At 33.8% G+C, this 13,688-nt stretch overlaps 1 protein-coding gene across 2 annotated transcripts; it reads right to left on the bottom strand.

The window, feature by feature from the left end:
* Positions 1-516: 516 nt before the first annotated feature.
* LOC105329991 (serine/threonine-protein phosphatase 6 regulatory ankyrin repeat subunit B) lies at positions 517-12,878 on the bottom strand. Of its 2 annotated transcripts, none has more exons than XM_066080711.1 (4): positions 12,833-12,878; positions 8,551-9,165; positions 8,414-8,461; positions 517-5,844 (listed from the first exon to the last, which is right to left on the bottom strand). In XM_066080711.1, exons 2-4 carry the CDS (start codon positions 8,621-8,623, stop codon positions 1,664-1,666), a joined length of 4,302 nt encoding a protein of 1,433 aa, XP_065936783.1. In that variant the 5' UTR covers positions 8,624-9,165; positions 12,833-12,878; the 3' UTR covers positions 517-1,663. The 2 variants fall into 2 exon arrangements, with proteins under 2 accessions (XP_065936783.1, XP_065936781.1); XM_066080709.1 differs by having other exon boundaries at positions 12,712-12,838.
* Positions 12,879-13,688: the final 810 nt, after the last annotated feature.

Consider the following 13,688-nt stretch of genomic DNA (forward strand, 5'->3'; position numbering starts at 1 on the left):
TAAAAGCAATGTTCATTTCCCGGACATAGTCAACATGGTACAAATGCTATCCTGGACCGCTAACATATACCGGCAGCAGCTTTAAAAGTTGCAAAATCAGAACATGGAATTCTGGATAACCGGAGAAATCTTTTTACTGGATGCGCAACCTTTCTTACAAGATCAATACTAAAAGTAAGTTTAAATGCGTTTTATAATACCAATGTACTTGTAAATTTTACTTTTACAATCGACCAGCAAATATATTTTTACGTGTAATTTTCCAACTAGATCACTTGTTGAATTGATTACACTTTCACTTTTTAGACACTGGGGAAAAATTGATCGAATATGGAAACGTATAAGGAATTTTTTATCATAAGATAAATTGAGATAATGTGTTTTAAAAAACAAAATTCATTTTTCAACGTAAAACTTTCCCAGTACTCGTACTTATAATAAAATGGATTAAATGTGAGAAAATCAATAAGAAAGGAACTGAAATAAACATGTTTTAATGTCAAAAGTGGTATGGTATGCATTTTCATTCTGAGGAAACAGTGGTCAATATTTTAAATATAACGCCAAAATCTCTGCTACATATAAAAATTGTGTTCAGTTATCATTATTGGCAGTTTTGTAATTAACCAAGGAAATAAACAATCCAAACAGGACACAGTTATCCAATTATTATTTTTTATTAGCTCTTTCAATAATCTATCCAGAAACACCAGAATACACTAGAAATAAAGAAAGTTAAAATTAAATGATTTAATAAAAAAGGGGTTTTCTTCAAATGGGTGAATTCCAAAATATTGTCTTGTATGATTTAAATCCGTAAAAGATCAATGAAAACAAGTAGTAAAACAATTGAAACAGTAATTATTTTTTAAGCAATCATAGGAAGATTTTTTTTTAAAAATAGCAGCATATTTGAGGAACATATTTTGACGAAATTGTTGACATCGACATAAAAATTGCGGTTTGCAATTATGAAGTCGTATATGTATAATAAACAAGCCAGGCAAAATAATTTGAATTTCATGCGAGCAGAAAAATCTAATCGAATGAACAATATTATATATCTTCGATGAAACTCTCAAAATTATTGCATGTGAAAAACCATAATTAAAATATTTTCCTCTTACATAATACAATACAATACATACAAAAAGCATTAATAAAACAATACTACTATACATATATTGATTCTTTGTATATTTGAATCATAAAAAAACCCACAAAATTATAATGTATATCTGAACTGTTCACTACATAATTATCACAGCCCATACCTAGATCTGCAAGTACGGGGATCTCATAAAGGCACACCAAAGTAAGCTTTATTTTTTCAGTCTAAACCATACCCCAGGAGCAAAAACATCTCAAATTTAATGTAATATAAAACGTAGGTACTTGATGTGCATATACTTAGAGCCATGAACACTTTGGTATGGTTTTATATTTCGTCTAAGCAAATCGTTAAAAAAATTCGGAATTTTAAACAAGATGATATTCGATTTAATGGTATCAGTTATCTTTTAAAATTATTTATAAAAAAAATAAAAACACAGAACTTTGATCAATGTGCCATTTTGTTACCAGTGTTTTATTAAACACCATTAATGATTCATCCAGTGTTTTATCATAGATGCATTGCCATCATGAACTGTTATTGTTTCACCTATGTTCTTCTAGACCGACACAGCATCGCGTTTAACAACTCTTTACATATGCGGTTATTGTTGTTATCACGAAATGCATTTTTTAAAGGTGTTCTGTTTCCAATACGTTGTTTAACATTCGCTCCCGCGTTTATCAACTCCCTTACAACTCGCGTCGATCCAAATGCACATGCAGTCAAAAATGGTGTTGTATTTTCAATCTGCGTATCAACCTTAGCACCTGCATTCAGCAATTCTCTAACTAAATCGGTGCATCCATTTTTACATGCGGCAATAAGTGGTGTTTTAGCTCCACAGTCTTGATTAACAGCAGCACCCACCTTTAATAATTCTACTACTACATTTAAATGACCATTCGCACATGCCTCGATAAGTGGTGTAGATTTCTCAGATTGCATATTTATTTCAGGTTTGGCCTTAATCAATTCCACAACAACATCCAGATGTCCATGTTTACATGCAACATTCAATGGCAGACACAACTCTTTTGGATTATCGACATAATTGCCAGCTTTTATCAACTCTTGGACAACACGCAAGTGTCCATTTTGACAAGCAGCTGCTAATGGAGAATGAAACATTATATCTGCTGCATTGACATCGGCTCCTGACTGTATCAACGTTTTGACGACACTCAAATGTCCTTTTCTACACGCTATTGTAAACTGGCATCCCGCACAATCTATATTATAATTAACCATATTCATCATCTCACCAAGAAAATTTGAATGCCCGTTTTTGCATCTAGTTTTAAATTGATAATCATAAAAAAGCAAATCTTGATTTGGTTCTCTTACAGTCAGTCCACCTCTGCCCTTTATGATATTTTTGACTACATCTGCAAATCCATATTCGCATGCAGCAGTGAGTGGAGTTTTATTGTTGATTTTTAAGTTTATGTCAGCACCCATTAGTATCAATTCTTCAACGACATTACCATTTCCACATTCAATTGCAGCTGCAAGCGGTGTACAATAATAGTCGCGTTGATCTATTTTAGCTCCAGCCTTTAGCAGCGTTTTCACTATCCTTAAATGGTTTTGTCTACACGCTGCAGTAAGTGGGCTGTCATACTTGTTAAACTTATCTACATCAGCACCAGCTTTTATTAACAACTCAACAACAATTAAATGACCATGTCTACAGGCAGCTGTGAGAGGTGTACCGAAGCAATCAGAGAGATTGACATCAGCATTTATTTTTAACAACATCTCAACTATTGCAGCGTGTCCATGTCTACAAGCCGCCGTTAATGGAGTTTCAAAGACACCTTTTTCATTGACATTAGAAGTCGCTTCCAGTAAATGTGACACTTCACTCGTATTTCCATTTTCACATGCAGTTAAAAGTGGTGTGCTATTTACGTTGCATATGCAATGTGTTGTCTTTTCAATGATCTTTTTCACAACGCTTAATTCATTAAAACGGAAAGCATGTTCAATATAAACAAATGCTTTAGGTTCTTGAAATACTATGTCCAATTTTAACAATTCTTCCACAACATTCAAACGACGAATTGCATGTTCTAACAAGTCCAGACTGTAATTAATATTAGCATTAACTGCAACATATTTTTTTATTTCTTCTAACAGCGCAAAAACAACACTTTCATGACCTTTGTTACACGCAATAGTAAAGAAATCTTCCAAGTCCTCATATTTAATGACAATAGTTTGTATTAACTCACGAATGATATCTAAATGGCCACCTTCACATGCAGCATGCAGTGGTGATTTATAGCCACAATCAGGTGTAATATCTTCAAGATTAACATCAGCCCCATATCTAAGCAACAATTTAACTATTTTCAGATGTCCCTCTTTACATGCCTCAATTACAGGTCTTGAAAATATGTATCCATGTCTAAAGCATTCAAATTTTTTTCTGTATCGATCACCGAATTCCTTTGCATTCACATCCGCGTTTTCGTTTATTAATTCCACCACATCATCAGTCCACCCATTCCGACATGCAATTATCAATTCCTTTTCGATATCGAACACAATGCTTCCACCGTTGCACAACAGCAACATGGCGACATCAAATTCAGTGGTGTCTAGTGGCGTGTCGGGATATTTACATCCAATTCTTTCATTAACATCAGCTCCATGTTTTATTAAATATTCAATTAATTCCAATCGTTCACTATTATTTCTGTTCATATATCTGCATGCAGCCATCAATGGTGAATCGGAACCACATATTTGGTTCACATCAGCTCCACGTTCTATTAAAAGCTTCACAATATCTAAATACTTATAATTGCACGCAACGGTCAGTGGAGTGCCGAATTTATCGTCCATGTTTACAGAAGAGCCTGCATTCAGTAATTCTTCTGCGATCACCAAAAGTCCATTTTCACAAGCAAGGACTATTGGCGTTTTTTTAAAATTATAAGGTTGTTTTTCTCTAAATTCATTTGACGTGTCAAGAATATTTTTGTCAACGTACTCGAGTAATGTTTTGATAGTTAACCTATCATTAGAGCAGCAACCAAGAAGAATTAAGCGAAGTTGTTCGAGTATCACTGACTCGGTGTCCGTTTCATTATTTAACACATTGTGTCTCTTCATCTTTTTACCATCGAAAAAGAATTCTGTAACATTATCACAATAAGCATTCAATAATGCATAATCTATGCTATCTTTGTCCTCGTGAACTTCTGGATGAAAAAGATCATCGATATTTCCTTTATTTTCGATAATCTGTTTTATTACGAACTGCAAGATTTCGCTGTGTCCATTCAAGATAACAAAGGAAATACCTCTTACTAAAGAGTGGTTACATTTTTGACATATATTTTCAATTAAAAGACCTCCAACATCAAATAGAAAAATTCCAAAACAATTCTTGAAATCAAAGTCATAGGGAATTTTTTCTTTATTTTTTTTCTTTAAAAGAAATACGGATTTCAAATCATCATAAGATTTGCTCTTCATCACGGCTAAAAAACTTTGAAGCACGAGGGGGCGTTTTAAATCTTCGTTCATAAACACACTGAGCAAATCTCCATTCTCTACATCTTGAAACAATCTTTCAGCAAAATATGGATAATGCCACTCCTGTAATCTTATAAATAAATCAAAATTACCATCTTCTCCAACAATTGTATTGCTATTAGCAATGTCATTATCTGTCTCTTGAACCTGGCTTTCACTTTCTCTTCTCCTTTTCCTGTTGCGGTCATCCAGTTTTATATAATTAGCAATGTAAGCACTACTCAGGTGTTGTAAAATAAGCTGTGGAAATTGACTCCCAAAATGATGTGCAACTATTTCAAACATGGAGTCGTGAACAAATGTAAACTTATCAGCGCATTTCTGTGTGAAGGTGCCTTCCATTTCATTCAAAGCACTAGTAAATTCAAAACAGTTTGGTGTAGTACTTACTTTACACATCTTAAGAACTTCACGCTTCTTTTCATTGAAATGTCTGTCTTCGTTGTCGAAATCTTTTTCTGACAATTTATTTTCATTGATCATCAGTAAAACTAAAACAGAGTATTGAATTCTGTTTCTTGCTCTCATATCGTTTAGTATCTCCAATATGCACGGGACAGGTGTTATGAAGAACTTTAGTCCATAACGTCTCCATTCTTCTTTTTTCGAAACCATTTTACATATGTATGGAAACATGCTAGACGTGTGAGATAAATGATACTGAGGTAACAAATCCTTATCCAAACTGTATTTAGAAAGTAATTTGTATTTGTCTTCATCGTTAAAAGCGTATTCATCACTATGTAACATTATTACGTTTTCCTTTTTCGACAAAAAAATATCTGACAAAGCATCATTTCTAAAAACTGTTTCCCGACATGTCATAAGAATCTTTGTTTTTTCTATTGTAGGTTTAATGAGTCTATCTTTATACCTATCTAATTTTTCTAATTCGCCCATGTCAAACCCAAACACACCTACAGCATCATCAACAATAAACAGCTGTGGATTGTGTGGATCACAGAACGTCTCTATGTCCTTTATGTCTTTTATCGGCAAGATCTCATACCCTTCCTCCTCCTGCAGTGTTAGGGCAATGTGACGGGCAGTAATTGTCTTTCCTCCAACAAACGTTACATACGACTGTTTCCTAATTGTATCTAGCATTGCCCAAAAGCTATGAGTTTCCACAAAGAACGTGTCATCCACTTTCCATTTAGAAATGTCTATTTCATACATAGCTGAAAAAGATAAACAACAAGATATCTGAGCCAATGCTCACTAGTGATACCCCCGCTCTGATGTGAATATGCAAAATAAGCAAAGTGGACATTGGACAGAAAGTTGGCAACTGATTTATACAAATATATATCCCACAACATGGCATGCCTAAACAAATAGTGAGTTATAATATCAAGCCTCTGCAATAAATTGTTGCCGAGAAATCTTTGACGAAATTTTGTTTGAAAAGTTTGGCTAAAAATAAACAAAGTCGTCATTTTACAGGAAGTTGACGTCTGATTGGTACAAATATATATCCCACAATATGTTAAAAAATAAACATAGTCGCCATTTAAAAAGAAGTTGACGTCCAATTGGTACATAAATATACCCCACGATATGACACGCCTTCACAAATAGTGTGTTTAAATTTTAAGCATCTGCGATATACAAATACTGTACAAGAGACTTTGATTGGTACTATTAAATGAAGAAGTAAACAATTGTGTACAAGCTGCGCAATTATTAATATGTTAATCACTCTTTTGGAAAGTACAGTTTTAATTCAAATGCGCAGTAGTACGATCTACCAAGAGAACTATACTTATCATAATTGTAGACTCTATATACAGTACCCGCAACTTAAATATTTACAAGATAAACGATAGGATAGGATTCACGCACGATAGGATAGAATTAACGCACGATAGAACAGTATACACGCACGAAAGGATAGGATTAACGCACGATAGAACAGTATACACGCACGATATGATAGGATTGATACACGATAGGAAAGGATATACGATGTTCATGATAAACGTATGATCGCTTTAAACGATATTTACGAACAAACTGATAATGGCAGAATTTGAGAGAAAACACATACAAATAGAGATTTACATGGAATTAGTAACAATTGCCGAGTTGTTAATCATCGCTGCATTATTTATAGAATGTATAAAAAATGACCAGTTAATTTTTTTAAAACTAAAATTATGAGCTTTAATGATCAATAAATTTTCTGTTTTGTTAAAATTGTTTTCATTACCGAACACCCTAGCCGATCGCCGCGAATATTTCAGCCCGAGATTTAATCACTCGGAAAATAGCGGGTTTAACGCGGCCGGGTCTAATTTGTTCTGCCCTAGATTTTTGAATGAAATTTTTTACATGAATTTCTACTGATATAGTTATTATTTTAAGATAAAAACAAATAAGACATTTACCACACCGTTTGTTTAAAGGGTCATCTCAAAGTTTGCTAATTTTTAACATAGGACCCTATGGGATTTTGCTTGAAATGTATCAATTTTGCACATTTTTTACATTTTTTTATATACTTCTGCCCTAAGGATTTCTTGTTCTGTTCTACATATTAAAGTTATTGCTAAAAAGCATCAAATGGTCAAACAAAAAAACCTTTTTACCACTTGGTTTGTTCCAGGGGTCTTATCAAAGTTTTTTTTTGTATGCGCAATTTCCCAGATTTGTCAGATTATGGCTATTTTTTATTTGACAAAGGCGAAAATAGTGATCTTTATAGTATTATTAAAACATTCAGACATATTTAAGTAATAAATAAATATATAACATCACATATAAAGGGTCATTAATATAAAATATATGCTTACTGTCTTGAAATATATGAATAACGCTATATTTAGGCGGGTTAAGAAAACGTGCCGGAGGGCTAGACTTGCTGAACCCTCTTCACGTTTGTTTTCGACCTGAGCCCAAATATAGCTTATACTTCGAGACATTTAAGTTTATTCCACAATATAATATCAATTTTACGCATCAAACGAGCTATTTTCAACAAATTTACAATTCTTGTTCAATAGATATGCGTATACGGCGCACCGAACGAGTTGCAACTTAGTAATAAATTTACTTGCATATGAAAAGGCACGAAACGATTAACACGAAAGGATAAACGGAAGAATTGTTAAAATTAAACGATAAACCTGATAGGATTAACGCACGATAGGATAGGATTAACGAACGATAGAACAGTATACACGCACGATAGGATAGAATTAACGCACGATAGAACAGTATACACGCACGATACGATAAGATAGGATTGTAAAAAATAACGTTGCGGGTACTGTAGCTTTGTAATTGCATGCTAGTCACAAACTACATGTTTTCGGACAACCTTTAACCTATGCTTTTGTTTTTACTCATGCTATGTGGTGATGCGGGGGACTGTAAGCCGTATCCCTCAACGTTGTGATGAACAGTTTGGCAGTTTTGATACTGTCTTTGATACTAATATACTGCTTTCGAATTTAATTACTAAATCTACACTCATGATCAGCACAGGTGGTCATGACTAACCGAAACTGTCAGTCCTAGCCGAAAGGGTGTATATATATATATATATATATATATATATATATATATATATATATATATACTCATGTCAATTGTTACAGATGAAAAAAGATCGAGAGAACTCATGTTATACCACTAATTGACACAACGAGTAAAATTGTGAAAAACGTTCACTGGAAGTTGACGTGGTCAATATCAAGATAAATAATAAATTCAATTTCATAATGTTCATTATAGAGACAGCCTTACCCTTTATATTCCAAGGGACAACTGTGTTCTTCATTTCTTTGACATCTGCTGTAAAAATAAAATTATGTATTGAGGATTAGTGTTGTTTAATATCTCGACAAACATCTTTGCTTTTTTACCAGTGAAAAGAAAAATACCTGCAATATCTTTGATTTTTTCATGGAGGTCAAGTAACTCCATTATATTTTTCTCGCTTTGAGTTGGATCCATTGGACAAGTTTCAAGGTCCTTTACTTCTTTCTGGTATTTAGAACTTCCCAAGTTTTTTTTTCCAACTCTTGAACAATGTCTTTAATATCTTGGTATTTTTGTTTAAAGTCTGTGTCGGAGATAGATGTTTCCGAATTATGTCCATATTCATTTCTTATCAGTCGAATCCGTTCAATGTTTGCTGACACACCTCTATCTCCGGGATGTGGGTTGTTTCCCCATTTGTTTGAATGCGGTTGAATCGAACACATATTCCGTAATAGGAAGTACAGCAATGTAACATCAAATTTGGAGTAATCGTGACCGTATACAAGTGCCTTCTGGTGTTTGTTGATCACAGGTTTCTTTGTATTAACAATATAACATCTGACTTTTTTCTCCAGATCGGGCGGGGAGATTTCCTTCCCAAGAACATCACGTAGTACGTTAGTGCATGAACCCAGTATCATCTGTGCCAAACGAGCCAGATTAGTGTTCTCTCCGGTTAGTTTGAACTTTGAATTAGACATGTTTCGTCCTTATAAGGAACAATCCAAGGAATTCTAAAAACAAATTTATATATATATATATATATATATATATATATATATATATATATATATATATATATATATATATATAAAGCACTAAAAATGGCTAACGACACGAACAATAGAAATTGTCAAATTTTCGGGACAACCAGTCCCTTCTTCAGGACCAAAAAATAAATTACATGAGTACAAAACAAAGAAAACAATAAAAAGAAAAGCTACATTATAAACTACATAATCAAAATTCGAGTCTATAGCATAAGTGCCGTACGAGTTAACAACGGGGGTTCAAATTTTCATTAGATAACTCGGACGCCAATTTTAATTAGCTAATTAACTTAATCAGGCGTGAAGTTGGCAGTCGATTGATTACTTTAGAGCGATCGGCGACAGTAGCAACACTTTCTTTAAGAATGTGAACAAATGTTTATAATGTAGCTTTTCTTTTTTATAGTTTCTTAAGTATTTTAGTAGTAGCTTTAGATTTTGTTTTCTTTGTTTTGTACTCATGTAATTTATTTTTTGGTCCTGAAGAAGGGACTGGTTGTCCCGAAAATTTTGTATTATCTATACTTGTCTTAGGAAATTGTTTGAACCCTACATTTTGCCTCCCCCCACAACGGGTAATTATTTAAACTAACTTCAGTTCATTTTCAAACACTACCTGACAATGCTTCCAGACAAGTTTAAGCTTTTTCTTTCTTGTTTTGTAAGATGATATTACAAGATTTTTTTATAAATATTTCTTTGTTACTCCTACCCTTTCTCCTTAACCCAGGGAATCACAAATCAAACAAGAGGCCAATTGGCCTTAACGGACACCTGAGTAGTAAATTACCCATACACAAACTTGTGGAGGAGTCTCATATATGCATTTAATTAATTAGATTTTATTCTGGAGTAGAAAAATTATAAATTTGTAATTACGACCACGTCTCTGCCTGAAATCTTTCAAAAAGAACTGTGAAACCTATAATTTTGGCGAAAAACTTTAAGATCTGGTCTACAAAATCATGAATTCAGTTTTCCTTTCAGGTGTGTAGGGGTAAAGAAGATAATTATTTATAATTATATGCATTACCATCTATACATCCATTTTGGTTCTGCCCTAGAGTCAAAACTCATAATCCAAGGTACATGAAAATTCAAATTTCAGTAGAGGACTTCCTGGTAAACATAAATATAAGTCAATTTTTTAATCAGATGTGTGAGAATAGAGAAGAACATTTTTAAACATCATATGCATAAACACTATATTGTCATATTGCCCCCCCCCCATGTCCTAAACCCCTGACCCAGGGGCCATGGATTTCACAATTTAGGTAGAGAAGTTAGTGGACATAATAACCATGTATTCAAAATATATATTGGAGACGAGAAGAAGATTTTCTAAGATTAAATACATTTTTACTATATAGGCATATTCCCCCCCCCCCCCTAGAGCCTGAACCCCTGACCCAGGGGTCATGAATTTCACAATATTAGTAGAGGGCCTCATGGACATCATAATCATGCATTTAGTTGTTTTTTTACAAATATATATGGTAGTAGAAAAGTAGATACTCTATGATTTAATACATTTTTACTATATGGCCATATTGGCCCCACCCTAGAGTCTGAACCCCTGACCCAGGGGCCATGAATTTCACAATTTTGGTAGACGACCTCATGGTTATCAAATATATATGGAAGACGAGAAGCTTTTCTAAGATTTAATAAATTTTTACTATATGGCCATAAAGGCCCCACCCTAGAGCCAGAACCCCTGACCCAGTGGCCATGAATTTCACAATTTTGGTAGAGGCTTCATGGACATCATAATTATGCAACCAGTTCTTTCCTCACATGTATGGGAGTTGAGAAGATTTTTTTTTTTGCATATTTGGCCCCACATGTGGAGCCCCGGGGGAGGTAGAGCCATGGGTATCACAATTTAGATTCAATAATTAACAATTAGACTTGTAGTTTTTAAGAAGATGTTAAAAAAGTAAATTGTTAACGCATGTTGCACGATGCACGACGATAGACGAAAACGGATAGCAATAGGTCACCTGAGTTTACTCAGGCGACTTAACAAGCTTGAATCTTCACTTCCTTGAGGGTGCATCCAAACAAGTGACACATTATCTTGCCAATTAAAAATAAATTAATTTTCCCCTTTATATAACTATGTATATATATGATCCCCCCCCCTCCCTGCATTGTAGCCCTACCCCGGAGATCATGAATTCAAACAAACTTGAATTTATACTACATGAAGATTCTTTCGCCTAAATTTCAGCTTTTCTGGTTAAATGGGTTTTTGTAAAAACAAGATGATTAAAGATTTTTCTCTATATATTCCAATGAAAAATTGTGGCCCCGTCTTACCCGCAATGATTTGAATACATGTGAATTTACACTACCTGAGGATGCTTCAAAATACATTTCAGCTTATCTGGTTAAATTGCTTTGAGAAGATGTTTTAATACGTTCACTAAATATGTCTTTGAAGAAATTGCACCCTTCCGCTTATTGTGACCCCACCTTACCCTTGGGAATCACCAGTTGAACAAAGTTAAATCTACACCACCTGATGATGCTCCCATAGTTAAAACTTCTGGCCAAATGGTTTTCGAGAAAGTTTTTGAAAAATACAAACAAACTTTAAATACTTATCTCTATTTGAAAACTATTTATATTAATAAATTTTAAGCTCAGTGGGGCAGTCAGACCTATGGACGGCAGACAACAAATGCTAAAACAAAATTACGGAGTTTATTTTAATTAGAGGGAGTCTTGAGAGCTTGGCAATAAACGCTAGTAGGAACCAATTCAATATTCAATATGATGTCAATTCATGGTGCTTCAATATTATTGTTTAACAGTGTACATAACAAAAAGTACTTTTAAACAGTTAAATAGGTTTTTAAAAAAAGGTCGTTTTCTTCAAAAGTTGTAGTTTTTCAGCTAACTTGGTACGATCCATGGTAAAGACAGTTCGTATTTACATGTAATTTAATCCTATTAAACACATCTGAGACTTGATGTTTAACTACGTTTCATACATATTATGTTCTCTGTTCATTGCATTCATTTACTTATAATTGACTTAGCGCTCTGTATTCTATTTTGCATGTAATAAATCGTCAAGCTTTAAATTGGTAACTGATAATATGATAAGTTTTGCAGCCAATTACGGCTAATAACGTCCGTTGTTCTTTATAGGACTCTGGATTTTAACACTTGAAGCTTTAAGGTGTGCCACTACATCAATTTGTGTTCCCACAATATGAGACAACCTTTGTTTTTAGAAAACTCACAAATAACGTGTATTGATCATGACAGTGCAAGAGGAACTTAGATAACAACAAACGCGTATTCATCTCTAGCAATGTAAAAAATAATCAGCATAAAAACAGACAAACAAAACACATATACAATACCGTTTTATATTCAAAAGTGTTCACATTTTTGTTACGGTTTTAGTTTAACAAATGCAAAAAACGATATTACCGGTATCTACATAAAGCTTTGAATATCACCGTAAAACTGTTGCAACAATCACCAAGTACTTACATTATTTCCGATTACATGTGTGTTTAAACAAAAAAGAATATTACTTTTCCAAACTGTTAGTTCTGCTGTGCAACTATTTTCTCCATCAAGTTAGGCATTTACTCTTGAATGCCGAACTTACCTGCATGACTTTATCCGAGTACGCGGCGTCAATAATAAAAGGTTATCTCTGTGGTTTGTATACGCCCTTTTTATGAGTTGATGTATATCAACTCAGTATAGTCACTGCAAAGGGGTTTCCCATCACTGGGTTAAATCACATTTTCGTATTGATGGCCAAACTAATACATCAATTATCAAAATGTAATGATATGAATGATGAAAGAATGACTTCGTTTATCGGAAGTAAAATTTGTTTTCAACGTATTTTAATCAACAGGAAATCATGATTTTCTTTTTGTTAATTGATATCAATCCGCACAAGAATGTAGGTTCAAAATAAATCTTCTGACACATTTCATATACTAAGGATACATTATTGTTGCCATCAATAAATTGTATAAAAGATACCAAGTATGTTTCTTCATAACCAATAACATTTTTATTGACTGATGAAAATATCGCTATAACTAAATTTGACGTATATGCATGGAAATGAAACTTCAGTGATATCCGCGCTGTAATCGCCTTTATGCAAATTAGCTCAGCTCAGTGGTGAATGTTTAACGTTTTCCCACACAAGAGTTGAAATTCAGGAACATGAATGCTTTTCATTACTTACACTTTATCAAACGTGAAATCATTTTAGTGTGACAAAACAAAGAGGTGAAGCAAAAGAGTTGAAAATAATCAAGAGCGGGGGAGGGGGGGGGGGGGGGGGGTGGTGGTGTCTATGTGATTTGATCTTTCGTTGAGTTGAAGGTCAGTGTGGCCCTGCAACATGCACATCGGGAAAACTGCACGCCTGTTTATGTACGTCATAGATTAAAAATAGACTAGCGTGGTAGTTTATATTGTGTGGCGATTTATAGTTTTGA

The sequence above is a fragment of the Magallana gigas genome, chromosome 1 (assembly GCF_963853765.1).
Source record: "Magallana gigas chromosome 1, xbMagGiga1.1, whole genome shotgun sequence".
Classification (NCBI taxonomy): domain Eukaryota; kingdom Metazoa; phylum Mollusca; class Bivalvia; order Ostreida; family Ostreidae; genus Magallana; species Magallana gigas.